The sequence below is a fragment of the Pseudorca crassidens genome, chromosome 17 (assembly GCF_039906515.1).
Source record: "Pseudorca crassidens isolate mPseCra1 chromosome 17, mPseCra1.hap1, whole genome shotgun sequence".
Lineage (NCBI taxonomy): Eukaryota > Metazoa > Chordata > Mammalia > Artiodactyla > Delphinidae > Pseudorca > Pseudorca crassidens.
In genome coordinates this window covers 1,184,441-1,208,551 of record NC_090312.1, presented here as the reverse complement: position 1 = coordinate 1,208,551, position 24,111 = coordinate 1,184,441, and the positions used below count along the sequence as shown (strand labels likewise).

General features: G+C 64.2%; 2 protein-coding genes and 1 long non-coding RNA gene across 8 annotated transcripts; 1 reads left to right on the top strand and 2 right to left on the bottom strand.

Moving 5' to 3' along the window:
• Positions 1-2,437: 2,437 nt before the first annotated feature.
• VPS28 (VPS28 subunit of ESCRT-I) lies at positions 2,438-7,911 on the bottom strand. 5 transcript variants are annotated; one of them, XM_067712539.1, is made up of 10 exons: positions 7,840-7,911; positions 6,152-6,218; positions 5,554-5,582; positions 5,396-5,433; positions 5,078-5,167; positions 4,245-4,350; positions 4,032-4,133; positions 3,652-3,705; positions 3,486-3,577; positions 3,161-3,397 (listed from the first exon to the last, which is right to left on the bottom strand). In XM_067712539.1, the coding sequence occupies exons 2-10, from the start codon at positions 6,186-6,188 to the stop codon at positions 3,280-3,282; spliced, it is 666 nt and encodes a 221-aa protein (XP_067568640.1). In that variant the 5' UTR covers positions 6,189-6,218; positions 7,840-7,911; the 3' UTR covers positions 3,161-3,279. The 5 variants fall into 5 exon arrangements, with proteins under 5 accessions (XP_067568643.1, XP_067568640.1, XP_067568641.1 ...); XM_067712540.1 differs by lacking the exon at positions 7,840-7,911 and adding an exon at positions 7,526-7,663; XM_067712541.1 differs by lacking the exon at positions 7,840-7,911 and adding an exon at positions 7,522-7,546.
• On the top strand, positions 7,833-9,022 carry LOC137210569 (uncharacterized). The gene is made up of 3 exons (XR_010936615.1): positions 7,833-8,100; positions 8,525-8,700; positions 8,813-9,022. It is a non-coding gene; the product is annotated as an uncharacterized lncRNA (long non-coding RNA).
• On the bottom strand, positions 8,272-21,090 carry TONSL (tonsoku like, DNA repair protein). 2 transcript variants are annotated; one of them, XM_067712533.1, is made up of 26 exons: positions 20,970-21,090; positions 20,774-20,869; positions 20,466-20,608; positions 19,842-20,025; positions 19,337-19,466; positions 18,932-19,103; positions 18,729-18,843; positions 18,040-18,185; positions 17,794-17,946; positions 17,498-17,623; positions 17,176-17,374; positions 16,159-16,235; positions 15,973-16,062; positions 15,624-15,696; positions 15,361-15,524; positions 15,148-15,286; positions 14,302-15,029; positions 14,110-14,186; positions 13,546-13,699; positions 13,386-13,464; positions 12,685-12,986; positions 12,357-12,528; positions 11,458-11,633; positions 11,146-11,219; positions 10,605-10,738; positions 8,272-9,375 (listed from the first exon to the last, which is right to left on the bottom strand). In XM_067712533.1, the coding sequence occupies exons 1-26, from the start codon at positions 20,992-20,994 to the stop codon at positions 9,182-9,184; spliced, it is 4,122 nt and encodes a 1,373-aa protein (XP_067568634.1). In that variant the 5' UTR covers positions 20,995-21,090; the 3' UTR covers positions 8,272-9,181. The 2 variants fall into 2 exon arrangements, with proteins under 2 accessions (XP_067568634.1, XP_067568635.1); XM_067712534.1 differs by having other exon boundaries at positions 15,148-15,271.
• Positions 21,091-24,111: the final 3,021 nt, after the last annotated feature.

The following is a 24,111-nucleotide window of genomic DNA, read 5'->3' as shown; positions in this document are numbered from 1 at the left end:
AGGGGAAACTCCCCAGGAAATGGCCAAAGCCCCACACAAACAAGAGCAAAGAGGAGGCTGGGCGCCCTGCCCATACCCCCCAGCTCACCGGCCAGTGAGGGGCTCCTGGGCCCTGAGGGCAGCAGGAAGCAGGAAGGGGTCACTAGGCTCAGGGAGAGGGGGAGAACTGTGGCTCCCGGCCCTGCCCCTCCCTGCGGCCTCCTGCTCCGGCCTTTGAACTTCTAGGCCTTATCTCTGCCTAGTTGGCAGTCTGGGGAAAGGGGCAGACCCCAGGGAGCTAGCCAACCCCAGTCTCGGGGCAGCCTTGCCTTCTAGAGGGAGTGTGTGGGTGGCTCCTTCCACACCTGGTTGGACCAACTGCTGACCCTGACCCTGTCCCTAGGGGGCGTGGTTGGGGTGGGGGAGGAGAGGCTCCAGGGGAGCTGGGAGCTCGGGCCCCAGGACTCTGTCCCCACCATCCTGTGCCACCCAGGGCGGGGCCTCAGGCTGAGGACGGTGTCCTGGGCCCGAGTTCAGGTGTGGCTCCTGCCCTCTCACCCACACACATGCTGGGTGGCACTGCAGTGTGACCTCGGTGGGGCCTAAAGGGGTATCAGGCAAGGGGAGGGGATGGGAAGAGTCTGCCAGGGGTTCAGATGACTCCTGGACCCCTGAGTCAATGAGGAGGGAAGCTGGAAAGATTTGGGCTACCCCCCGCCCCCAGTTGTTGGGCCCAAACTGGCCTTTTTCCTACCCCACCTTGTCAGGGCCGGGGCTGGCTGGAGCTGAGCCTGGCACCAAGCTGCTGCCTCAGGTCATCCACTGCTCAAGGCCTGCTTAGCTTCAGGGAAAATGTCTCAGCCCAGCCGTTCAGGTCCCCTGGTGGAGGCCTGGCACGCAGCTGGCACCCCCTCGGGCCTCGGCACCCCCCTGCGTGGGCCCACGTTTCCCTGCTTCGTGTTCCCCCAACCACTTACCCATGCCCTCCCTTCCTAGCCCAGGGCAGCCGCAGAGTGTGTCACCAACTCCCCTGCACATCTGCCTGTCGCCCGCCAGCGCTGGGCTTATCCCCAGGCCCCTCCTGCATCAGTCCGTCATCCAGCAAGCGCCAGACACCCGCATTCGTCGCAGGATATTCACAGAAGCCCAAAGAGGGAAGCAGCCCAAGGGCCCATCAGCGGGTGAACAGATAAACAAATATGGTCTAGACACACCACGGAATATTACTCAGACGTGAAAAGGAAGGATCCTGTCTCGCTAAAACATGGATGAACCTCGAGGGCATTATGCTAAGCGAAATGAGCCAGTCACAGAAGAACGAATTCTGTGTGATTGCATTCCTGCTTCGAGGTTTCGGGCGTCGTCAGAATCCAGGGGTAGAAGGTAGAATGGCTGGTGCCAGGGGCTGGGCGGGATAGGGAGCTGTTTAGCGGGGACAGGTCTAGTTTAGGAAGACGAGAGGATCCTGCAGACAGATGGTGGCAATGAACGCACGACGTGGTTAACGCACCCAATGCCGCTGAACCCAGAAATGTTTCAGGTGGCCAACTTCATGTTTTACATATTTCATTGCAATAAAAAATTAAAATAGACCCAAACAACCCTCCCTGGCCCTTTGCCCCCTCAGCTCCCTTGACAGCAGGTCGCGGGGACTCAGGCACTGCTGGCCTCTCCCAGGCTCCACTGAAGCCTCACCCCAACCCACAGTTGTCAAAGTCACCGAGAGCCCCGCGGGCCAGACTCGGCAGGGCTCTTCCTCAGCTCGGTGCGCCCTGGAGCTCACCGTCCTCCACACCCGGGCCTCTGGTCTCCTCCCCAGGCCCCGGTCGCCCCTTCTTCAGCTCCTGCATTGATGCAGCGCCAGTCCTGCCCCTCGGGTAGAATTCCTGGCACCCGTGATAGCGTGCCTTCACCCCAGACACCAGTCTTCCCCTTGTCTATGGAACTCCACCCGCTGGTGTCCAGCCACGCACTTGACAGTCCCCCTTGACCATCAGAGAGCCAAGTCCAGCTCAGCCTGTGCACGCAGGGCCCCTCCTCCCCAGGTGTCCACATTTCAATAGGAGTTTCCACCCCTCCAGGTGCTCAGGCTCAAGCCTGGTGTAACCCCGGAGTTCTCATTCCACCGCTGCGTCCAGCAGACTGTGGGCGCCACACACAGCACGGTCCACACCCAGAAGCTGACGGTCTCTCCCCTCACTTGCTGACTCTGCTCTTCCCCCTAACACATCAGAGAGATGAGGGCCTCTGCTCTGAGTTCCTCACTGGCATCTGGGGCTCCTGAGTACAATCCCAAGTCCTGACCCGCCTTCCAGCCCCGTTTCCCACCCGGCTTCCCACACCCTTCCTCCTTCCCCAGGGAGCCCTGCTCACTTCTCCCGGACCTTCTGTTCAACGCTGAGAGCTGCTCCTGACCACCCCGTATGCAATGGCAGCCTTGGACCTCCTCCATCACCACTCAAGATACCACACACTTTATTTGGTTGTCTCTAGAAGCCAGGTACAAAGTACCACTAAGAGAAAATGCTACGATGAAACTCTGGCGTGTCCCTTATCCCAGCACCACAGCTGCTAAAACTGGAACCCACCCCCCTGGAACCCAGAGCCTTGGTCTCTGGTTTGCTGCTTGCTGTCTGCCCCAGAGGATGAGGACGCAGACATGAACCCCGTGGGGCCAGGCAGCTTCCAGCACTGACGGCACAAGGCCTTGGAGCAGGCGTTGCTTCCCCACCAGGCTTTGGGCAAGGCCAGCTCTGGGGCTCCCGTGGCATCTGCCGGCTGGGCCTTGCTCCCGGGTGAGGGACACCCTTGGTGGCAGGCAGGAGGACAAGCTGTGCTACTGTGAGCTACCAACCGGCGCTCCTGTGAGCCACCGCACAAGGATGGGCCCTGCTGCAAGGGTGTCAGGCTCTGCGCCGACCTGGCCAGCTGGGCCGCCGCGCTGCCTAAAGCTCTCAGCTGAGAGGTGGGGGAAGGTGTGGCAGGCAGATGCAAGCCTACCTGGCCTGCGGGGAGGCGCACCCCTGCTGGCTTGCCAGGCCGTGCCCACCAGGGAAGGCGCTGCGTCTAAAGTGCCACTGAGGCTCTTCCCTGATGAATGGGCTGCGTGCTCCCGAGGCCCAGAGGGCAGACAAACAGGCAGGGCGGGCCTGGGGCGGGCGGGGGGCGCCCACAGCAGCAGGGAGGTCAGAAAGCATCTTTATTGCGGGAGCGGGCTCTAGGCCACTGTGCATGGCAAAACGCTTGCAGACGTCGGGGGAAATGGGACCGTCGCAGAAGGTGGGGGTAGGGAGGCTGGGCTCAGGCATGCAGGAAGCGGTTGAAGGCGTTGTAGGCTGATTCCAGGTCGAAGAGCATCTGGCGCACCTGGGAGTCGTCCAGCTCGTCTGAGGCTGACATGCCACTCAGGGTCTGCAGCCTGTGGGGCACAGAGCACAGAGCTGGGCTGGGGCAGGTGGGGGACTACGGGGCTGCGACGGACAGGCGGCTCAGCAGGGGACACTAACCACTGGCTGACCGTCTGGCGGCCCTCGAAATCAGGGGGCAGGTGGCTCATGCGGTGCATGGTCTCCATCAGCTCCCGCAGGTCGGGCTGGATCTGCAGAAACACTACCGGCTTGGACACCGACCCTGGTTCCCCTGCCCCCACCCCCGACCGCCCGGGAGCCGCACCTCGTCCATGGCCCGGATCTCCAGGCGCAGCTTGTCCATCACTGTGATGAAGAGCTGGCGGCAAGGGTGTGTGTGAGACGACATGGGCCCCCGGCAAAGACCCCCGCCAGCCTGGTCCTCTGCAGGGCCGGGCCCGGGGCAGCACCAGCCGGCCCTCCCCCTCCGCAGCCTCAGCCGTGGGGTCACGTGGGCCCTAAGCCTGACCCTGCAGCTGAGGAGCGGTCAGTGGGTGGGAGCCCTGGGCACATCCCACGTGGGCCTTGGGATGGGAGGGGCCTCAGGGGGTTTCCCGGACGCTGCCCAGGAGGACTGCCCGCCCCCCACTCCAGCTACTCTGTGCACCGCGGGGCTGTGGGCACGCGGCCCTCCCGCCTCCGCACCGAGACCACATCGGCAATGCAGCGATTCAGGTTGCCCTTGTCGTCCTTGATGGTGATGGGCCGGTCCTCCTTGATCCTCTCCATGGCAAGGGGGCAGTCCAGCTGAGGGAGGGCACACGGTGCTGGGCCTCGCGGGGCAGCCCAGCCCCAGCCCAATGGCCTCCATGCCCACGCCCACCTCCGCCCCTCAGGGTGGAGGGGCCGCTCACTCACTCGGAACTTGCGGCAGAATTCATCGATGGAGCTGATCTCTGACCCCTGTACCTGCCGGAAGGCAGCTTTGTACTGGACTAGGAGCCGTGAGCAGGCCGCAGTGTACCTGGGGAGAAGGGTCAGGCTGCCGCCCTCAGCGCCAGGCCAGCGCCGCCTGGCACATCCTGCTTTCCCTCCGCCCTTCCAGACAGGTGGCATCTCACACGGAGGGCTGGGTGAAGGGCCAGGGATTAGCCATCGAGGACCGAGCCTTCCCACTTGGTTTATACAAAAAAAGAACTCTGGAAGGTGGCGGGAGGTGGTAACGGCCAAAATATGGCTGCCACACGGACCTGGCCTGGACTGTGCAGGTTGGCCCCCAGCCCAACACCAGGCAGAGGCCCAGCAAGACCCCTTGTGCCCGCTCCTCGGGCCATGTTGGCCGTGCCTCCACGTTGACAGCTCGTGGTCCTATGGGGGAGGAGCTGCTGCACCGAACAAAGGCCCCACATACCAGCTGGCTGCCAGGCCTGGCCAGCGGCACCCCACGGACTGACTGCCTGTGCCACCCTGCTCGCCTTCTATGCCTTTGCACCGATGAGGCCCCAGGTAGCAAAGCTGGGGCAGAATGCTGCCGCCAGGGCGCTGGGCTCCCCTCCCCCCAGAATGCTGGGCTACTGCCGCCAGGGCGTCCCTGCCCGAGATGGTACCAAGGCCGCCAGCACCCAAGCGACCCTCCTTGCGCTGGGTGGGCCTCAGACCCCCGCCCCCGCTCCTTACTGAGCACCCCAGCCCTGGAGGGCAGAAACAAGCTTCCAAGTACGGGTCGGTGGTGCAGGGAAGCGGGCTCTCACTCGTTGGGGCTGACGCAGTCCTTGATGTACGCCTTCTCCAGGGCCTGCATCGTCTTCACAACTGCAAACAGCTCTGCCATGTTGTCATACCTGAGGGGGCGCATCCTTCAGATGCGGCCGCCACGGCAGGGAAGCCAAGGTCCCGGAGCCTAGGGTGCCAGTCCTACCCAAGGTGCCGCTGAGGCAGAGCTCCGTGTCTGGCTGCCCCTCTCACCCCACCCCTGGCAGAGGCTTCTTGCGACCCGTTTCCCTGGGCCGACCCCATGTCCTTCTGACCCTCAGTATGGGGGAGGCAGGCAGCCTGGGTGCTGGACTCACTTTTCCCGCTCACGGGCATTCTTATACAGCTTCACTTCCTGTTGGGGAGACAGGGCGGAGGGTCGGCCAGCAGCACCACAGTGGCTGTGGGGTCCCGGTGAGGACCACGCAGATAAAGACTACTGGCCAGCGCCGCCAGGCAGGTGCCCGCCGCTCACCTCATACAGCTCCGGCTTGTTTCCAGGGGCTGCGACAGAACAGGCAGACAGCTGGCAGGCTGCTTGCGAAGGTCACCCTGGCAAGCTTGTCCAGCGCCCTGGCCCAGCCCTGCCTCAGCGCCCCTCCCAAGGCCTCCCCCGGGCTATGTCCCAAAGAGCCCAAAGGGAGCTGGGGGAATTTCAATCTCAGCATTCCCATCAGCTTGACCTCTGACCTGAGCAGAGGACACGCCTCTGGGTCCAGGGGGCTGTGCGCTAGGGCTGCTCCTCCATCCCACCTGTTTCTAGGCTACCTTGCTTACGCTGCAGTGATGGGCACACACGTTTGTCACATGCTCTGTCATCTTTTCCCTGGCTTGAGGACTGTGGGATACCTAAGACCCCCTGAAGTTCCAGCCACACTAAAGCTGTCATCTCTGCGTCCAGCTGACCCCACCTGGAAGAGGTCTCTGGGCCCCTGGCCACTACCTGAGGTCTTGCGGGGGCGGACACTTATAGACCTCCCAAATGCTCCGGCCACCACTCCCATCAGCCTCTGCCACAGAGGTTGAAAGCCTAGGCTCTCTGGGTCCCTGGGCCCAGCTTGGGCCACACTCACCTCCCATGCCAGGAGTGGCTGGGATCCCGTGAAACATCCTGCAGGCTCAGGTGGCCACAGCAGAGACCTAGGGAGCAGAACCAGTGCTGACGCAAAGGTGACCCCCTAACACCCCTGAGGGCTGGGCCTCATGAAAAGCTTCCCCACCCTCAGCAGAAACAAAACCAGCAATGAACACACAGCGTGCTGTGCACTGTGCTGGGAACACCGAGCCACCCTGGAGGCTGCCGGGAGGAAGCAGGTGCAGGTGAGCCTCTCAGGAGTGAGCAATGGCGGGCTGGCAGAGGGGGTGGGGTGGGGAGTGGCGGCATGGTCAGGGCAGGTTGCTCTGAGTCAGGTGACCAGCAGAGGAAGGGGCTGCAGCTATCAGATGAGTGACCTGGATGAACGTTTGGGCAGAGAAAACAGCACATACGACAGACAGCACGTATAATGTGAGGTCTTTATGCAGGAATGAATTTAGAAGAACAGACAAGCGGGCTGGATGGGGTGGACGTGAGCTTTCTGAGTGAGGGGCGTTCTAGGGGATGAGGACAGACAGGCAGGGGGATCAAAGGGCACAGATCTCACAGGCCAGGAGGAGGAGTCTGGGTTTATCCTGGCACAGCCAGAGGGAACTACAGGAAGACTGAAGAAAGTCCTCCCAGCTCCAGGTGGGCGGTGGGCTGAGCAGACCGTGGAAGCAGGAGCCCCTGACCACTCCGGAAGTTGGTGCGGTGGTTGGGGCCACGTCCTGATGTGCTTTGGAGATGGAACCACCAGACCCAGTGGAGAATTTGAAAAGGGGTAAAAATTAAAAAGGACTCAAAAATGACCCCTTATTTTTGGACCAGTGGCACCATGACAGCGAGGTGAACTGAGATGCAGAAAGTGAACAAAGCAGGTGCAGAAGGCACGCGGGTGCGCAGGAAAGCGCTGCGGCTGATCTGCCGGCAGACACCCGAGGAAGCTGCTGAGGCGGCTGGAGACCAGGGGAGAGGCCGGGGGCTGGCAGGGCTGAGCCAGTGGCACCGAGGGGGTGGATGGCGTCCCACAGGAGACGGCTAAGGGCGAACCACGGTAGGAGGGAGAGCAGCCCACGTTGAGCCCCGGGCCCCGCGGCGTGCGGAGGCTGGGCAGAGGGAAGGCGGGATCAGGGCTGGGAAAGGCCAAGGTTGTACAAGTTAAGCAGCAGGGGCGGGGGGACGGGGCCGAGAAGGCCGATGAAATTACGAGAGCCCGCGGGGGTGGGGTGGGGACACGGATACCACTGAGCCACCCTCCCGCAGCATCAGAGAGGAGGTGCAACGGAGAGAAGGAATAAGGGAGTCGTCTGCGGCTCTACAACGGGATTCCACGCGGCCACAAGCGAACACTCGGCTGAACCTCACCAACCTGCCGCGACCCAGAACGGCGAGCTTCCAGAGAAAGCCCAATGAGCGCGGTGGAAGATCGGGCGGGCCGGGTGCGGAGCGCATAGGCCGCGGGAACCTTCGGGCCCGACGGTCTGAGCGCCGCACTCGGAAGCGCCAGTCCCGGGGAAACGGCTCTGGAACCCAGGGGGTAGCCAGGAGAGCCGGACACCGGGGGAGGGGACCACAAGACGGAGAGCCAGGAGGAGCACGGGCGCGGAGTACCCTCCGCGGCACAGCGACACCCCCGGGCCTCTGCCAGCGCCGCCTTTCCCGCCCGCCCCCGGCCTGGAGTACCTGGGCGGCCTCGCGGATCCCGGAAATGGCGCGGGGGCGGAGCGCTCTCTGACGCCTGCGCTTGCGCTTGCGCTTGCGCGCGGGCCCCGATGTATGCGCCTGCGCACACTTTCTCAGCGCCGGAACCTGATGTCTGCGCCTGCGCGCGGGGCCGGGCCACCGGGGATTCTGGCTACTTCCCCCCCAACCCCGCGCTGAGGCCGGGCCGGGGGTAACACTCTGCGGCTCTGATCCAGCCATGCCTGATAGGAACCGGAAGAGGTAACGAAGGGAGGTTTTGCCTTCACCTGTAGGACCTCTAAGTGGCCGGATCTGCCCTTGAAACTGTGCCCCACAGGGTTAACAGAAATTGGTAACAAATCCTTGAGCTTGTCTTTACAGCTTCTTAAAAACTCCTCCATAAACAACAGGGACCTACTGTACAGCACAGGGAACTATATCGGGTATCTTTTAATAACCTATAATGGAAAAGAATCTGAAAAACAATACATATATACAAAACTGAGCTAAACTGAATTGCCTTGCTGTACACCTGAAACTAACACAACATTGCAAATTAAGTGTACTTCAATAAAAAAAACCTTCCGCTTGTAACCTGCCTTCACTGGTCAAGCTCACCTTAATTGTCGATACAAAAACGTGCACGTCCTGCAAAATAAGATGTTTGCTCTGAGTTGTTTTCCAGGAACTTGGAGTCACCTGTGTCCAGTCTGAGCTCAAGCCAGTTAAGGCTGGTTGGGACCACCAACCCTAAAACTGGGCCTGCACAGGTGTCCAGTGAATGACCTTTTGACATCGGAGGGCCCAAACCCCCACCCTCAGATCATGTCCATTTTTTAACATGGTCCCATGAAGAAGCAGGTAATTCAGACACGCCTCTGCAGAACACAGATTACGTCGCCTTTTTCCTACCTCCAATCTCCTCTCCCCACGCTTAAGATCACCCTGCCTTCTTTTCTTTTTGGCCACGCAGCTTGTAGGATCTAGTTCACCGAACATGGAACCAGGCCCGGGCCGTCGGCAGTGAAAGTGTTGGAGTGCTCATCACTGGGCTGCCAGGAATTCCCCCAACCTGCTTCTTTGTCCCGTAAATATCCCACGCCCCTACTTTGGGGAAGCCAATCTGAGATCTGTCCTCCCGTCCCCTCACTTGGCTGCCTATGAATAAACCCTTTCTCTGCTGGTGTGGCTCACTGCTCATTGGGCAGGGAGGCCTCATTCCAGAGCGCTCTGACAGCAAGGTGAACCCCTCCGAAGGCCACAGCAGGGAGGGAGGCGGCAGCAGCGGCTTCCTTTATTAGAGGCTTGGGCGTGTGGGGAGGGCGGGGCACGGCTCAGCCAGTCAGAGGTGCCTGAAGAAGAGCTTGGGTCCCCGATCCAGGGTGCATGCTTTGGGGCCCAGCTGGCTGGGCAGCAGCTGGTGCAGGGCATCCCGGTCCTCAGCAGAGAGACGTCTGCTGCACAGCTGCAGCTCCTGCAGCTGCACCGTTAAGTTGTCCCAGAGGCGCAGGCCCAGGGGGCCCTGGACAGCACAGCCTGCAGAGGGGAAGCAGGAGTAGGCCTCAGGCTATGGCCAGGGGCCCGCAGGAACCAGTGGTGTTCGTAGAGGGGGCCCTGTGGGGCTTTCCTCTTTACCGGTGTGGCCCTCGGGAGGAAACACACTTCCTCTGAGGCCCCAAGGGCTGCAGCGAGGGGCATGAGCAAAGGCCAGCAGAGGCCCGATAATTCTCTAGGAAGGAGTGTGCTCTCCCAGGCCTAGTGTGCCCAGGACTGTGGACTCCCTTCCCAGCCAGTGGTCAGGCACAAGGGAGGTTGGCTAAAGTAAACACCGCATTCACATCTGTGCCTCTGCCCTTGTCTGACGACGCCTGGGTCTCTCCCTCCATAAAATTGACCCAGTGGGCTACCTGTGAGTCTCAAGACACTGAGCTACAAGGCTCAATCCTCAGAGAGACCAGAGAATACCCAGCAGGCTCACGACCCAGGGAGTTTGGTGAGAGGGTGCAGGTGCCCAGAAGCCAGGTGTGTGGGGAGCAGCCCCTCAGCTGAGCGCAGGTCTCCTACCAGCCCACCTTCAGGGGGGCCTTCCTGGAGGAGCCAGCCTGGCCCTGTGGGCCCGTGGGCGAGGAGCAGGAAGAACCCAGGGATCCCCTGTGTGTAGACCCACTCCCAGCCCTTGTTCTCCTAGACGGCAAAGCCTGGTCTGCCCTGCCCTGGGCCCCAGCAAGATGTGCCAGGCCGCTGGGTGGCCAGTTCACCAAACGCACCTCCCTGGGGTCCTTCTCAAGACAGCTCTGGTAGGGTCCTGCACCAGGGCGTGGCCAGAGAAACCAGCTAAGTCAGGCCACAGGCCTGGACGGTAGGGTCAGGGCAGCCTTGGCCAGGAAGCGGGAGGGTCCCTCAGAGGCAGGTATTGCCACCCTAGCCCGACGTCCCTCTCTCGGTGACAACAGGAACGAGGAAGTCCCTGTGGCACTGGGTCCCCCGGCCATGGTCTCGAGGGTCAGGCTGACCGGGCCAGAGGCAGAGACCCACGGTCCTCCCGCCCTACGGTTTGAGGAGCGAGGCTCACACCTGCTTCCAGTCACACTGGTCACCGTCCTCCACTGTGGCGACCCCAAGGGGCCCAGCCCACCCTTGCGGTCTGGCTGGTGGCAGTGACGGCCCCTTCAGAGGAGGCACCTGGGCCTAAGGCAGGTCCTCGAGGAGGGAGCTGTGTCACCAGCTCCAGCGTGGCAGGTGTAGCCACCATACCCAGAGCTCACCTGACAGGCCGAGGAAGCTGAGGCCTTGGGGCCGCCCTTGGAGGGCAGACAGGAGCTCCTCCAGGCCGGCACAGCTGATCTTGGGGTTGGCAGACAGGTCCAGCGAGACCAGCGAGCGGCAGAGAGGCAGACATCTGAGACAGGGAAGAAGCCTGGGGGTCAGCTTCCATCACGAGGGGAAGCTGCCCCAGGTGACCCCAAGGCTCGGGGAGCTGCAGGCCAGGACCACAGGCTTTGCCCCCAGCCTGGCACGGGTGTCTCACACTCCTGCGAGCCAGCTGAGGCTGGAGGGCCACAGAAGCCGTGGCCCGTGCCTGGGCTGCTGGACAAAAGGTGACAGGAGGGGACACACCAGAGAGAAAGAGTCTCGAGAGCCGTGGGAGCATGAAGAGAGACACGAGGGCCAGCCAGGAGGCAGGCTAGTGGCTGGCGGCCAGGCCTCGGGGCATGCTGGGGCAAGGAGCCCCAGCTTCCCCGGGCTCCTGGGCCCTGAGATCAGAACCCCTGCAGGATGGTGGTGGCACGAGCTGGCTGGCATTACCTGCTCAGATCTCTCACGGCCTCGTCGCCCAGGTGGTTTGCCGACAGGCCCAGGTGCTCCAGGGCGCAGCCTTCCTAGACAGCAGAGGCCCAAGGGGAGCCGGACTGAGTGGGGCACCTGCCCTCCCTGCCTCCCTGGATCCCAGCTGTCCTTCCTGCTGGCCAGGAATTCACAGCCTGGGGCAGGCAGGTCTACAGAAACCTTTCCCCGCCTCTGTTTTTTCCAAACGTGCAAAGCCTCTTCCCAGCACTACCCGCCAATCCTGGGTGGCCCAAGGTGCCTCTGGCTTAGTGTCCCTCCTTGACCGCATACCTTGGTCAGGTAGCTGACCACGGGCTCCGTGAGGCCTGGGTCGCTCTTGCTGGCGGCCACAGAGCTCAGCTCCAGGCGTAGGAGGGTGCGGGCTGGCAGGCTCTGCAGGGCCTGGGCCAGGGCGGAGGCACCCAGGCCGTTGTAGGACAGGGACAGTGTCTTCAAGCACTTGGCGCCTATACCAAGGGCCAGAACCTCTGTCAGCCCCGCGTGCCGCCGCCCCCAGCCCTGCCGCACAGTCCTGGGCCCAGAACCCTCGTGACCCTCGGGAAGCCATCCTCGTCCCTGAGGTTTGGTGTGCAGGGAAACTGGGGTGGCTCTGGCCCAGTGTCTGCCAGTGGGGAGGGGGCAGAACTGGACTCCTGAGCCCAGCTTCTTCCCACCATTTCGGGGTCCTCCACCTGCCCCTACTCACGACAGGATGGCCCCAGGTGACCTGAGACAGGCCCTAGGCTGGGACATCCACATGTGGTGGGGTGGGTCGGGGAGTACTCCGTCTGCCACCCCAGTCCTAGACCCCTCCTCCCCTGCCGCTGTGCTCATAGCTCTGTGGAAAGCCCCCTAGAGGACCCCAGTTTCCAGCTTCTCAGGGCTGGGATGGCGGGTCTCTGCAGCCCCAGTGGGCTTGCGGTGGAATCGTCTCTGGCAAACGGGATGCTCAGACCTGGTGAGAGCTGTGGGGCTGGGCTCTGGCCTGCAGCGTAGCTGGGACTGGGGCTGTGTCCTGAGGGGGCCGCCCAGGCCAGGCGAGCACCCAACGGCCCTCTGAGCCCAGACAGGTCCAGCACCTGCACGTCTACCTACGTGCTCCCGAAAGCTGGGCTCGTGCCCTAGGAGTCCTTGTGCTGGAGGCTCTCTGAGCCCTTGGGGCCAGGGAGTGGACGTGCCTGGCAGCTCACCTTGGAAGGCGCTGCGCAGGGCCGCCTGGTGGTTCAGGAAGAAGCTGCGGCCAAAGCCACAGGCCTGGAGGTGCAGGGTGCTGAGCAAGGGGCAGGCCCGTAGGATGGAGGCCAGGGCCTGGCCACAGCCATCCCCGAGGGGGTTCATGCTTAAGTCCAGCTCTTCCAAGTTCTGTGGAGACATGGGTTCCCCGGAGGATCTGGTCTGGGCCACCCGGAGCTGGGTATTGGCCAGCACTCTCAACCGCACCTTCCCACCCAGGGATGGGCTAGATGTGGATGTTCAGATGCTGCCCTGGTACCGGTCCGCCGTTCCCCACGCCTCTACCTGCAAGGCGGGCTGCCCCTGGAGACCCACAGCAAGCTGGCGCAGCCCTTCAGCGCCCAGGTGATTGGAGGAGAGGTCGAGGAGGGTCAGGCCGGGCACGGTGTCCAGGGCAGCCAGCAGCTCGGCGACACATCCATCCCCCAGCCGGTTCCCGGCTAGGCGGAGCTCCCGGAGTGCCGAGTGCAGCTTCAGGGCCCGCAGCAGCGGGGTGAGCTGGGCCTGGCGCAGCGCCAGGGAGCAGGCACTGAACGCGGGGCCTGAGCCCTGCTGCTCCATCGCCTGCAGCACGTGCTGGTGCGCCCCTGGAGGGGTGACGTGGCGTCACCAGGGCCAGAGCCTGCCTGTCCTGCCCTGTGCATCACGAGAGGCAAACCAGGCAGCCCCTCCCCACTCACGAGCCCTGGGGCTGCCACCAGAGGCCTGTGGATCCCATGGCCCAGGAGCCACGCCGCACAGCCGGTGGGTGGCGCTCATCTACCTCCAGACGGGGCCAATCTCCCCCACCCCACCCCACTACCTACACACAGGGCTGCCAGGTAGGGGAGGAAAAGCCAAGAACGGGTGGGCTGGGAAGGAACCCTGGTGGGCACCTGGGGTCCTGGGAGTTGAGGCCCGCGGACCTGGGAGTGGCACGGGCAGGAGGAGCCCACACACCCAGCCCTCTGCCCAGGCCACCGCCGCAGGGCCCCCTGGGCCCTTACCTTGCTCCAGGCTCTGGCAGGCCCGGCGGTAGCGGTCCGTCAGCGGGGGAAGGTCCCACGAAGTCACCTCAGCCAACACCTGGAAAGCACCAGCGGTGTGCAGCCCCCGGCACCCAGTATTGGCGAACACCCCGAACTCAGGGCCTGGCCTGCCACTCACCTCCTCATTGCTCTGCAGCACGTCGGAGATGGGGTCCTGTGGGGCCAGCAGGGCCCCCTCTTTTTGTAGAGAGAGCCGAGGCAGCAGCCCAGAGGCCTGGTAGTAACGCTGGGCGGCCTGCTCAGCCAGCCAGGCCACGGAGTGGGTCTCCCTGCTGTGGGGACAGAGGTCGAGCTGAGTCCTGTACCTGGCCAGGTTCCCGCACACGTTGAGGAGCGGCCCCCGGGGTCCTGCCATCCCAGCTTGGCATCCACAGCTCCCTCGTCTGGCTCCTTCCTCTCCCCCTGCCCCTATGTGTGACATGCCAGTGCCCCGTGCACACATGCAGCACCTCCGGGCTGTTTCTAGGGACGCAGGGCCTCCCCGAGCCTGTGTCTGCCATCACCTCCCCCAGCTGCCAGCCCCCCCGAGGTGGGGTATAAAACCAGATGGATTCGCATCGCACATTCCACGCCATCTGCAGCCATGAAGGCCCTCTGCTGCCCCTGGGCACCATCCCCTGGCCCAGAACCCGCAGTGGCGCACAGGGGACCAGGGGTTGGGAGAAAACAGGTGACACCTTACCTCTGTGGAACGGGGATGAGGAAAAGATTATGCTGAACACGAACTCGAACTCGGATGGGAGGGAGCAGGGCCTGACCCTAGCAGGTGTGGGCGGGGAAAGACAGCCTGAGTCAGGGAAGACGGAGCCCCCTGCCCACCACCCGCAACCGCCCCAGCCTGGGAGGCAGCTCTGCTCCAGGCCTGCACACCCACCAAGGGCTGGCCTGCTGCAGGGCTTCCCCCAATGGGCTCCAAGGCCCTGGGGACATCAGGGCTCCGCGGGGGCTCTGCGGCTGAGCTGCAGGCTCCATCTGCTCTGACCCGTGCACTCCAACTCTTGAGACAGGACAGCCGGCTCTTCCGGGCCCGGGCCCGAGGCCTGATGGCGCTCGCCTCACTGCCTGACCCCGAGGCACTGTGTCTGCTGCCATCCGCACTGCTATGGGGGCGGGGCGGGTAGCTGCCCCCATGACCATGGGCCAGCGGCAAGTCCTCTTCTAGCCAGTCCCCGGCCAAGCACTCCTCCTCAGGGAGGAGTGCTGCCCGGGGGCTGGGGGCCTCGCCGGGGCCTCGAGGGGGGCTGGGGCGCAGGTGGTATCTCTGGGCACTGCCCACACTGCGGATGGCCGCCCGGTAGGCTGCCCAGCCGGCACTCGCAGTGGCTGCCTCTCCGTCACTGGCGGGGCTGGGCATCCGGGGCCTCTTCTGGGGTGGCCGGGGCGGACCTGGGTTTTCCTCCCCATCCGAGCTGCTACCGCTGGCCAGCTTGTGCCTGCTCCTCCAAGGCCTGGCCGCGGCTGGCACCGCCAGCCCCTGGGAGACCCTGGCACTGGCCTGACAGGCTTCTGGGGGTCCTGGGCTGGGACTTGAGGGAGGAGAAGTCTCAGGGTCAAAAACATGGTTACTCGGGACGGTCGGGGGAGCCAGGGAGCTGTGGGAAGCTGCAGAGAGATTGAACCTATTGTGAGGCAGTGCCTGGCACCATCCCCGCCACCCAGGGCCCGGGGACCCTCAGGCTACGGAGCGAGGTCCTTAGGAGCAGAGGAGGTCCCCGCTTGCCTTGGCCCGAAGAGGCCGCCTGGAGCAGCGTCTCCATGGCAGCAGCCTTCTCTCGCGTCTCGCCATCCAGATCCTTGCAGTACAGCTTCACCCACTGCTGCAGCGTCTCCAGCGGGCTGCGGCCCTGTGGGGTACCCAGCTAAGCAGGGCTGGCAGTGGCAGTACCGCCAACCACGTGCGGCCCACACCTGCCTGGCCTGCGTCTGTGCTCACCTTCCTGGTTCGAAGAGTGACCGATGCTCCTCGCTCGATGAGCAGCTGGGCCACCTCAAAGTGGCCACAGTTGAGAGCATCGTGCAGGGGAGTGATACCCTCACAGCCTTGGCCACCCGGGTCATCCACCGCGGCCCCGTGGTCCAGCAGGAAACGGACGATGTCTGTGGACGGGGGGTATGAGCCAGCTCCCAGGCCCTTCCTTGGGAGGGACCCTTTCCCTCTCCCTATCGTATGCTAGCACCCCGCAGCCCCACACTCACCCAGATGCCCGTAGTTGCAGGCCTCGTGCAAGGGTGTCCAACCACAGTAGTCCCGAGGGTTCAGGGGGTGGCCCTGTGACAAAGAATGGGAAGGAGCCTGGCCCCGAGTAGCCTCCAGCCTGGCCTTGCCCTGGTGCTCTGGAGCCTGAGGAGGGCCCCCGGGGCCCACCCCCGAGCCTGACCCTGGCCCAGGTCACACCAGAGTGAGGGAGACACTCGCCACAACAAGTACAGAGTCCCCAGTGCCGGCTCCGGCCCCTGTACCCTGCCCTGGCCCCTGGGGAGACAATACCCCAGCGAGAGCCCCTGCTATGGCCGCAGGGTGACTGGGGTGGGGCAGCGGGCCCACCTGCCTCACGAGGTCCTGGACACGGCCCAGCTGGCCCTCGATGCAGGCTCGGTGCAGCAGGGTCTCCCCGACGTCGTTGCGCCGGTTCCACTGTGGGCACAGTCGCCCCGTGGGGGCGTAGGCGTGAGGGGATGGGGGGCACTGGTGGGCACGGGAGGGCGACACGCGCTCAGCCGCTGTGCTCACCTTGCCCACCCTCCGCCGGCCCAGGCAGCCCTGAAGCTCCTCCTCCTCCAGCCGCTGGGACCCGTCCGCTTCATCCTCTGGAACAGAGCCAGGCCCACCAGCCCAGGTGAGCCTAGCCCCTGCCCCGGCTCCGCTGCGCCCAGGAGGCTGCTCTGTGGGGCAGCCTCCCCCACCCCAGACCTCTGCTGTCTCCTTCCTGGGAAGCATCCTTGTCGGGCCACGTCAGGCCCAGGGTGAAGACAGCTCGCCCCTGGGGCCCAGGCGTCCTCCACCTGCACGACTCCCGGTGCCTCTGCCTTCTCCCGCCTGCTCTCAGCCCGACACCCCCCCGCCGCCGCCCCGGCTCCCTCCTGCGCCTCCTTCCCTTCTCCTCCGGGGGTAACTGCCTATGCCTGTCGGAAAGTTGGAGAGTCGCCTGAAGTTCTCCTTTTTGGGTCCTCTCTCCCCGCCCCTCCTGCGGACCCTCCCCCACACCTGCATACGAGCCACGCCCAGCTCAGCACCCCGCTAAGGCAAGGCTGAAACTTCCCGGGGGTTCTGGAGGCCCCTCGAGTTCAAAACTGAAGCCACTCCTTCTGGCCTCAGGGACCGTGCAGCCGGGAGCCAGCTGACTGCTGAAGCCCACCCACTGGCCCGCTGCCTGAGCCGGCTTCCGCCACAGCCCACCCTCACAGCCGCCCCTCGGAGCTGAGCACGCTGGCCTCAGGGGAACCGCGCAGGCCCTCGAGGGTCTCGGGACCGCCTGCGGTGCGTTTCCCCAGGTCTGCCCCGAGCCACCTCCCCTGCAGACGCCCGCCAGCCTCCCGGCACCGGCCCCTCCAAGAATGTCCCCCGGCTGTGCCCGGCTCCCTGCAACCCCCCCACCTCCACCCTCCTCCACCTGCCTCACCTGTGCCAGTTACCCACCCGGCGCTGGGCTGTTCCCTCCCATCCTGAGCCTGTGAGCAGGACCCACCAGCCCGGCCCCGGCGTCAGGGAGGGAACACCGGGGCTGCCAGCATGCCATCCGAGCCTCACCGCTCTCTGAGAGCTCCACCTCGATGGCCTCCAGGGCGGCGGCATCCCCCTCGTCCCCCTCGTCCTCCTCGTCGTCCTCGTCCCCCTCATCCTCCTCGTCTTCAGCCGCTCTCAGCTCCTGCAGCCTGGCTTCAGTGCCAGGGGCCTCCTGAGGCTGCAGCCTCAGCTGCACCGCGTGGAGATGCCGTAAGACCTGCCTCTGAGGAGCGGGGGACACCCAGCTCAGGGCCAGAGCAGAGATGGGGACGGGGGACAGGGGGACAGGCGGGCCGCGGGGAAGCTGTACGTGGGGATCCCAGCACGGGTGGGCGGGCTCCCACACCTGCAGCCGCGGCTGCTGGGCTTGCTGCGCACAGCTGAGAGCCTTCTGGAAGCACGGCGCCAGCACCTCATAAGCATCCCCGGCATCCTCGCGGGACAGCGCGATGTTCAACCAGGTCTTGGCCTCCTAGAGGAGGAGGCGTGAACTCGGTGGCGGCCGCCCCCGCACCCAGCTGGCCCCGGCTCCCCATGGCTGCCCACACGAGACAGGAGGACGACAGCCCTCCCGTGCCCATCTCCAAGGGCAGCAGTCCTGGGACAGAGCCCCGGGCAGGGCAGGGCGCCGTGACCCCTCACCTCCAGGGCGCTGCCGTCCCGCAGCCTCAGCTCCTCTTCATAGTGGCGCACGGCCTGGCGGTGGTCCTTCATGTCCCCCAGGGTGGCAGCCAGGGACACGTGGATGACGGCCAGCTCAGGCCCCGGCCTGTTTAGCAGCTCCGCAAACTGCAGCTGGGAAGGCGGCAACAGTGAGGCCAGGGCTGCGCCACACCCCGCAGCCCACAGCCCCGGTGCCCTCATCCCCGCCCCAGCCCGGGCACGCACCTGCTTCTGGTAGGCCTCGGCAGCCTTGGGGAAGTCGCCCGCCTTGGAGAACAGGTCACCCAGCTGCTCGCAGATGCCCATGGCGCCCCGCGGGTCACTCTCCTCAGACTCCTCCAGCTGCTGCTGCAGGCGGACCACCGCGAGCACTGCCAGAAAGAGCCTGGTGCGGGGGCGGCACAGCCTGGGGCCTGGCCCTGTGCCCTTAGGCAGCCAGCCACCTGCCCGAGCCTCCGCTCACCCACTGGTAAGGGGGGTGGTAGGAGGAACTACTTCGTGGGGTCGCAGCAAGAATAGAAGAACCAACTAACGACAAGTCAGGGCAGGGGCTGGTCCGCAGCATGGGGTGGGGGCCTGCTGACCGCCACTTACCAGTCCTGCTAGGCCACACGCACCGTCCACGCTCCCACCCCATTAGGCGGGGCGGCTTTTCTCTAGTTTGCCAACGAAGCTGGCTTGTGCATAGAAACTAGTCTCCTGACCACCCTGGGTGCCCCTCTGACACTCTGTGCTGAATGTAGCTCAGAGAAAAATGAGGCCCCTCCCAACAAGAAGTGGGGGGAGACGGGTGCCCTACTGGCGCTGCCACCTCCCAAAGGACACACGCCCAGGCCTCCTCTGCTGAAGGACGGGAGCCCTCCCTACTCCTTCTCAGGGGGTTCAGCACCCCCCCGATCCCCTCCTAGGCTCACCATACTTGAGAGTCCGGCAGACCACTGCCTTCTGCAAAGGCTTCTGGGAACCAAGCCGATAGGCCTTCTTCAAGGCTCTCTTGGCGGCCAAAAAATCCCCTAGGTCTTGGAGGACCTGGAGGGCAAGGGAAGGTGAGGCGCGCAGGCTCCTGAAGGCCCAAGCCCACCCGGGAGCAGAGCCCGGAGCCACCAAGAACCAGCACCTCCGAGAGGAGCAGGCAGCACTCGCTCTCCATGGAGCCCTGCTTCAGGGTGCGTGCGCACTTCCGCGCCCCCTCCAGGCAGCGCATGGCCTGAGAGTGCTGCCCCCGCCGCCAGTGGATGGCGCCGAGGTTGTAGCGGGCGCGAAACAGGTCTTCGTACAGGTGGTTCTGCCTGGGGGTGGGACAGGATCTCAGTGCCCGGGGCACTGTCGCTTAGGGACAGCACAGCAAGCACCCACCGATGCCACTTAGGGTTCCGGCCCCCACAAAGCCAAGGCTGCCCCTCTGCTAACAGGAAACTGACTGGGCAGAGGGGTGAGGTCAGCCCGGCTGCCCTCTCGGGAGGACCCTGGGAGCAGCCCAGGCCCCAGCCACTCCCTCCTGGGGCCGAGCGGGGGGCCTTACTCGGCAAGGAAGATGCTCTTCGTGAAGTAGGCGTGGCACAGCGCGGCCTGCTGCAGGCTGTCACAGGTGAGGCCCACGTTGAGGTAAAGTCGGGTCCTCATCTCACTCAGTTCTCTCTTGGCCAGTGAGCCTGGAAGACGCCCCTCCAGACACTCAGTGCCTTACCCCCACTTGGGGTCTCCAGCCCTGGGCCCTGGCCAACCTCTCCTGGACCCCTCCTCCAGCCTCTCACTGTAGGTGCCAAGGGTTCTGCTGCAGGTAGAGCAGAGTGAAAAAGAGCAAAGGCAGCCGGACCCGAGATCGTGAGGAGCACAGGCTCTGCGGGGCAGGGGTCGGGGTGGGGGGAGGGCTGCTGCTTCTGAGAACCAATCTCAATCTCACAAAAGGAGGGTCCAGACAGGTGGACCCACCACACGGGCAGGGCGGGCAACGGGGCTGTAGCCTCTTCTCCTTGCAAAGCTCAGGAGGCAGAAGATGGGGAGGGCCAGACTCCAAGGGCAATTACCCTGCAGCTTCTCATCTACGATAGCCAGGCTTTTCTCGAAGGCCCCCTGTGCCTGTAGCAAGGCATCCTGTGACTGGTGGTGGTCAAAGATGTCCAAGTGGGTGCGGCCAATGGTGGCCCAGGCCCTCTGCTGCTCAACATGGTTGGACAGGGAACATGCGAGCTCCAGGTAACGGTGCTGGTGCTGGAGTACAGAAGAATGGTCGCTGTGAGCCAACCCCACGTCAAGCAAACCCCACGTGTCCCCCAAGCCCCCACAGAGCAGGCCAAAACTAGGCTGCAACACCCCGTTTTCTCTATGCTAAGGGCTGACTGTGGGGACGGTAGCACCACACTCAGATCAGGCAAAGTCACTGGGGGAGACACTGACCGGAAGTTAGCTGGGCTGTGGCAGCCCCAGAAGCCGGGGCCAGGTCAGCTCTGTGTGGACAGAGGGCCTGTGGCACACCCACCCGAGGACTAGGCTACCAGAGCCCAGCGCAGCGTGTCCCCCTCTCTCCTCCAGCCAGAGGCCTGGACAGCAGAGACTGGGCCTCCCTTCTCAGAAACGGACCCCCAGCATATGAGAGCCCAGGAGAGCCGGGTGTGGCCAGCGTGGGGGTCCACATCGCGGCCTCCGCCCACCTGCAGGGCAGCCGAGTAATCCTCCATCTCCGCCAGCCGCTCTCCGATCTTGCGGTGGGCCACGGCGCAGCCCAGGGGGTCGTCGGCCGACTCCAGGAGCTGCAGCTCCTGCTGGTGCTCTCGCAGGGCCTCCGCGTAGCACCCTGGGCGGGCGGGACAGGCTTCAGTCTGGCCGGGCAGAGGGCCAGGGTCCGCGAGGGCCAGTGGGGCAGCGGCCGGCCGGCACTCAGGAAGGCCCCCCCCGCACCACCCCCCACACCCCGTCCTCCCGGATCCTCGCTCCCAGGCCCGGACTCCACCCCACGCACCATGGCTAGCCAGGAGCTCCCCCAGCTGGTGGCAGACGGCTGCCTCCTCCCGCAGCTGCCCGCTCCTCTGGGCCTTAGCCTTGGCCTTGCTTAACTCTGCAGAAAGAAGAACGAGGCCTGGGTGCTAAGCTTCTCCGCCCGGGAGGGCCAGGCCCGCCCCCGGCCCCCGCGTTCGGGCGCTAGTCCCTGGACTCACGGCGAAGCCCGCGGTCCAAGCTCATACTCCGGCCGCCGTGCCGAGGGTTCCGGACTTCCCGCGCTCTAGCGTCGCTACAGCAGCCCCACCCCCAGGCCCAGCGCGCAGGCCCACTCCTGACGCGGAGTGTCCCGGGAAGTGTAGTTCAACCGCCCGATGCATCCTGGTAGTTGTAGTAGGGCTGGCGCAGGGGCGGGAAGAGCGGCGGGCGTCTCCATGGACTCCTGGGTCTTCCTCTAGAGCTGAGCGCCCCCCCGCCCCGCCCTGCCCCGCCCCGCCCCGCCCCGCATCCCGTATCTCGCATCCGCCCTTGGGATGGGGTCTCCTGGGCTCCCGCCGCGTGCTGCCGCATCCCGCACACAAGCAAACCTACCCACCCACGCTACTTGACCTGAGGAACGGCTTGCCCTCGCGTGGGAGGAGAGGAAGGCCTCGGAGACCACGGGCACTTGAGCACTCAGATTTGGGGCACGATCAGAGGAGGCGCCCCGCAGAGCCTGCGGATCAGCCTTGAACGCTCCACAGTCGTCACACGTGGGGACTCCGACCCCCAGTGCTACCGGCGGGAGGGGGGCTGTGTGTTTCAAAAAGAATCGAGCGCGGTCCTGCTTCCTCAGTGTGTACGCCAGTTTTGTATTCCTGGAAAACTCAGCGTGCGCTCGTTAAAACTGCAAAACCGTCTTGTGCTGAGAGGTAAAGGGAGCAGGATCCGGGCTCGGAGCGCTGTGACCAACCTCTCAACTGCATTAGATCGGGGGTGTGGGGAGCCTGGGGACCTCTAAATACCCGTCCTTTCCCCCCACCCCTGCCTCGAAAACCTGCCGGGCCTCGGGGCTCGCAGTCCCCACCCTGCTGCGCGGCCCTGGGCCCTAGGTGCCAGGGCTCGCGCCCCAAAGTCCCCAGAGGAGGCCCGGAAGGAGTGGGAGGTGGGCACTTTTATTTCCTGTGGAAATGGAAACAGACCCAGTGGGGTACCCGGGAGGGAGCCATGTGGAAGGTGGCTGGTCCCCAGGTCCAGGGGAGGCTGCAGGCGTGAGGGTGAGCTTGAAGAGCAGCAGGACGGCCTCCTCTTTGAAGGGTGTGGTGCTCCCTCCCCCTCCCTCCACCGTGGGGTCCCAGGAGACAGGACCGGAGGCTTGAAACCAAGGTGCTGCTTGGCAGCCAGGCTGGTGAGGTGCAAGGGGCACAGTGAGAGGCAGGGTGGGCATGGGGGAGCCGAGCCATGGAAACAGAGACTGTCTCAGCAGAACGGGTGAGACGGCACCTCCCCCGAGAGCCTTTCCCACTCCAGCACCAACATTCCCAGGACAGCCCAGGTCCTGGGGCCTGATCTCCCTTCAGAGAGGACCCAGCTTCTCTAGCCTTGGCCTCCCCACTGATCAGACAGGAATGTGCATATGAGGATGCCAGCAAGGGCTGAAGGCCTGGGGTGGGGAGGCCGCAGGCTCGGGGCCAGCAGCTGACCCCTGGCTGGGAGGCTATCAGAGCCCAGGGAAGCCCATCCACGAGGCTGTCTTCTTGTAAGGAAATACAAACAAAACTTGGTTTGGACCTTTTTAAAAACTAGTCACATACAGAAATATCCAAAGAGAACACAGACCACAAAAGCAACATAATGTTAAGTCGTTTCCGACAGCGGTAAAAACACCTCTTCACTCCTCTCTTTAAAAAATTATTTTTATTATTTTTGTAAATGTCTCACTTTGGGCGTACTGAGAGATGTAGTGCTTAAAGGGAAGTGTGGGGGTGAGAGAAGGGAAGGGGGGCTGGCTCGACCTGTGCCCTCAGGCCTCCCCCAACCCTCACCAGCTCAGGATGCCAAGGTGGACCGGGATCCTGGAGACAGACTGCTGGTGTCTTCTCCTTTCTTAAGACGGGACTGGGACATCCTCCAGTAAACCAGTGACTCCCAGTGAGATGACACAAGGAGGTTTATGGCGCCAGCCTCCAGCGATGGCCAAGAGCGCACTGCAAAGTCCCAGAAGTGCCTGGCTCCACCTGGCTGTGAGGCTCAGCTGCCCAGACGACTGTCACAGGGCGGGGCCGTGTTGGTGGGTTAGCAGTCTCCTTGGGCCCCCCCAAACCCACCCACACCCCTACAGGGAGGGCCTTGCCTGGGTGCCAACCCACTCCCATGCACTCAGTTGGGCATTTGGAACTCGAGGGCCATGTGCCCCCAGCTGTGTGTTCCAGCAGCTGGAACTCTGATCCTGGTGCCACAGAGCCCAGCCCCTCTGGTACCCACCCACCCCCACAACAGGTCTGCTAGCCCAGCCCTGGCTTTGCCCTTCTCCTGCCTGGCCCTCTGTGGCAGCCACACACCTTCACCTGCCCCACCCAGGAGAGCTGCCGGGGGCCCGCCCCTCTGCTTCCTCAATCTCACACAGGCACCCAGGCACACACAGACCAGGCAAACCCACCCCTGTCCTGGCCCCGCTCACAATATGGTCACTTTGGAATCGACAGAGAGGGTGTCCATCCCCAAGAGACCCAACAGGGTGACAGGGCACCATCCATGCACAGGAGACCTGGCCCGTGTTGACGTGAATGTCATCCTCTGTGCCCACAGGCAGGCAGGGGCAGCCCCTGAGGGCAGTGGGACAACACCAGGGTATGCCTGGGTCAGATGCCCACAAGGATGGGCTGGGGCTGGGGTGGGGTCTTTCTTTGTGGAGGGCAAGCCAGGCTGAGTCGGCCTTGTAGGATGGGACCCCCGCCAGCCCCATGCGCTGGGTGGGGAAGAGGGGACCTGCCAGCCTGGAAGGGCTGCTTCGTCCACTAGGAACTGGCTGAGGCTCGAGCTGTACCCCATAGCTCCTTCACTCCCCTTCTCAGCTCCCCACCTCGAGGGCCGGGAGAGAAAGGAGCCCCCAGAGATAGGCCAGGGCGGCCCTGCCCACTGAGCCTGCAGGGCCTGGGCAATAGGGGGCCAGGCCAGCAGGGGCTGCTCTGAGCACGGGGTGGGCCTGGCTGGGGGCGAAGCAAACAGTTCTTTGGTATTGAAGCAACGAGAAACTATTGCAGAAGAGCCTTGTCTCCTAAGCAGGGCCCCGAGCTCTCCCTTTCCCAGTAGGCCCCAGGGTCCCGGGATCCCCAGGCAGGGCTCCTTCCCCCTGTGAGGCCTGCACTTGGGCCTGCTCAC

Excerpts from the sequence above, each read along its gene's own strand:
- VPS28 (XM_067712538.1), bottom strand. The coding sequence starts at position 7,608 with ATGCGCTCCGCACCCGGCCCGCCCGATCTTCCACCGCGCTCATTGGGC. Across the intron at positions 4,134-4,244 it reads AATTCTGCCGCAAGTTCCGA|CTGGACTGCCCCCTTGCCAT; the intron begins GTGAGTGAGCGG and ends GCCCTCCCTCAG. Across the intron at positions 3,578-3,651 it reads AGATCCGGGCCATGGACGAG|ATCCAGCCCGACCTGCGGGA; the intron begins GTGCGGCTCCCG and ends GTGTTTCTGCAG.
- TONSL (XM_067712533.1), bottom strand. The coding sequence starts at position 20,994 with ATGAGCTTGGACCGCGGGCTTCGCC. Across the intron at positions 18,186-18,728 it reads CTGCCGGACTCTCAAGTATG|TGCTCGCGGTGGTCCGCCTG; the intron begins GTGAGCCTAGGA and ends TCTTTCTGGCAG. Across the intron at positions 16,236-17,175 it reads GGTGGAGCTCTCAGAGAGCG|AGGATGAAGCGGACGGGTCC; the intron begins GTGAGGCTCGGA and ends GCTCTGTTCCAG.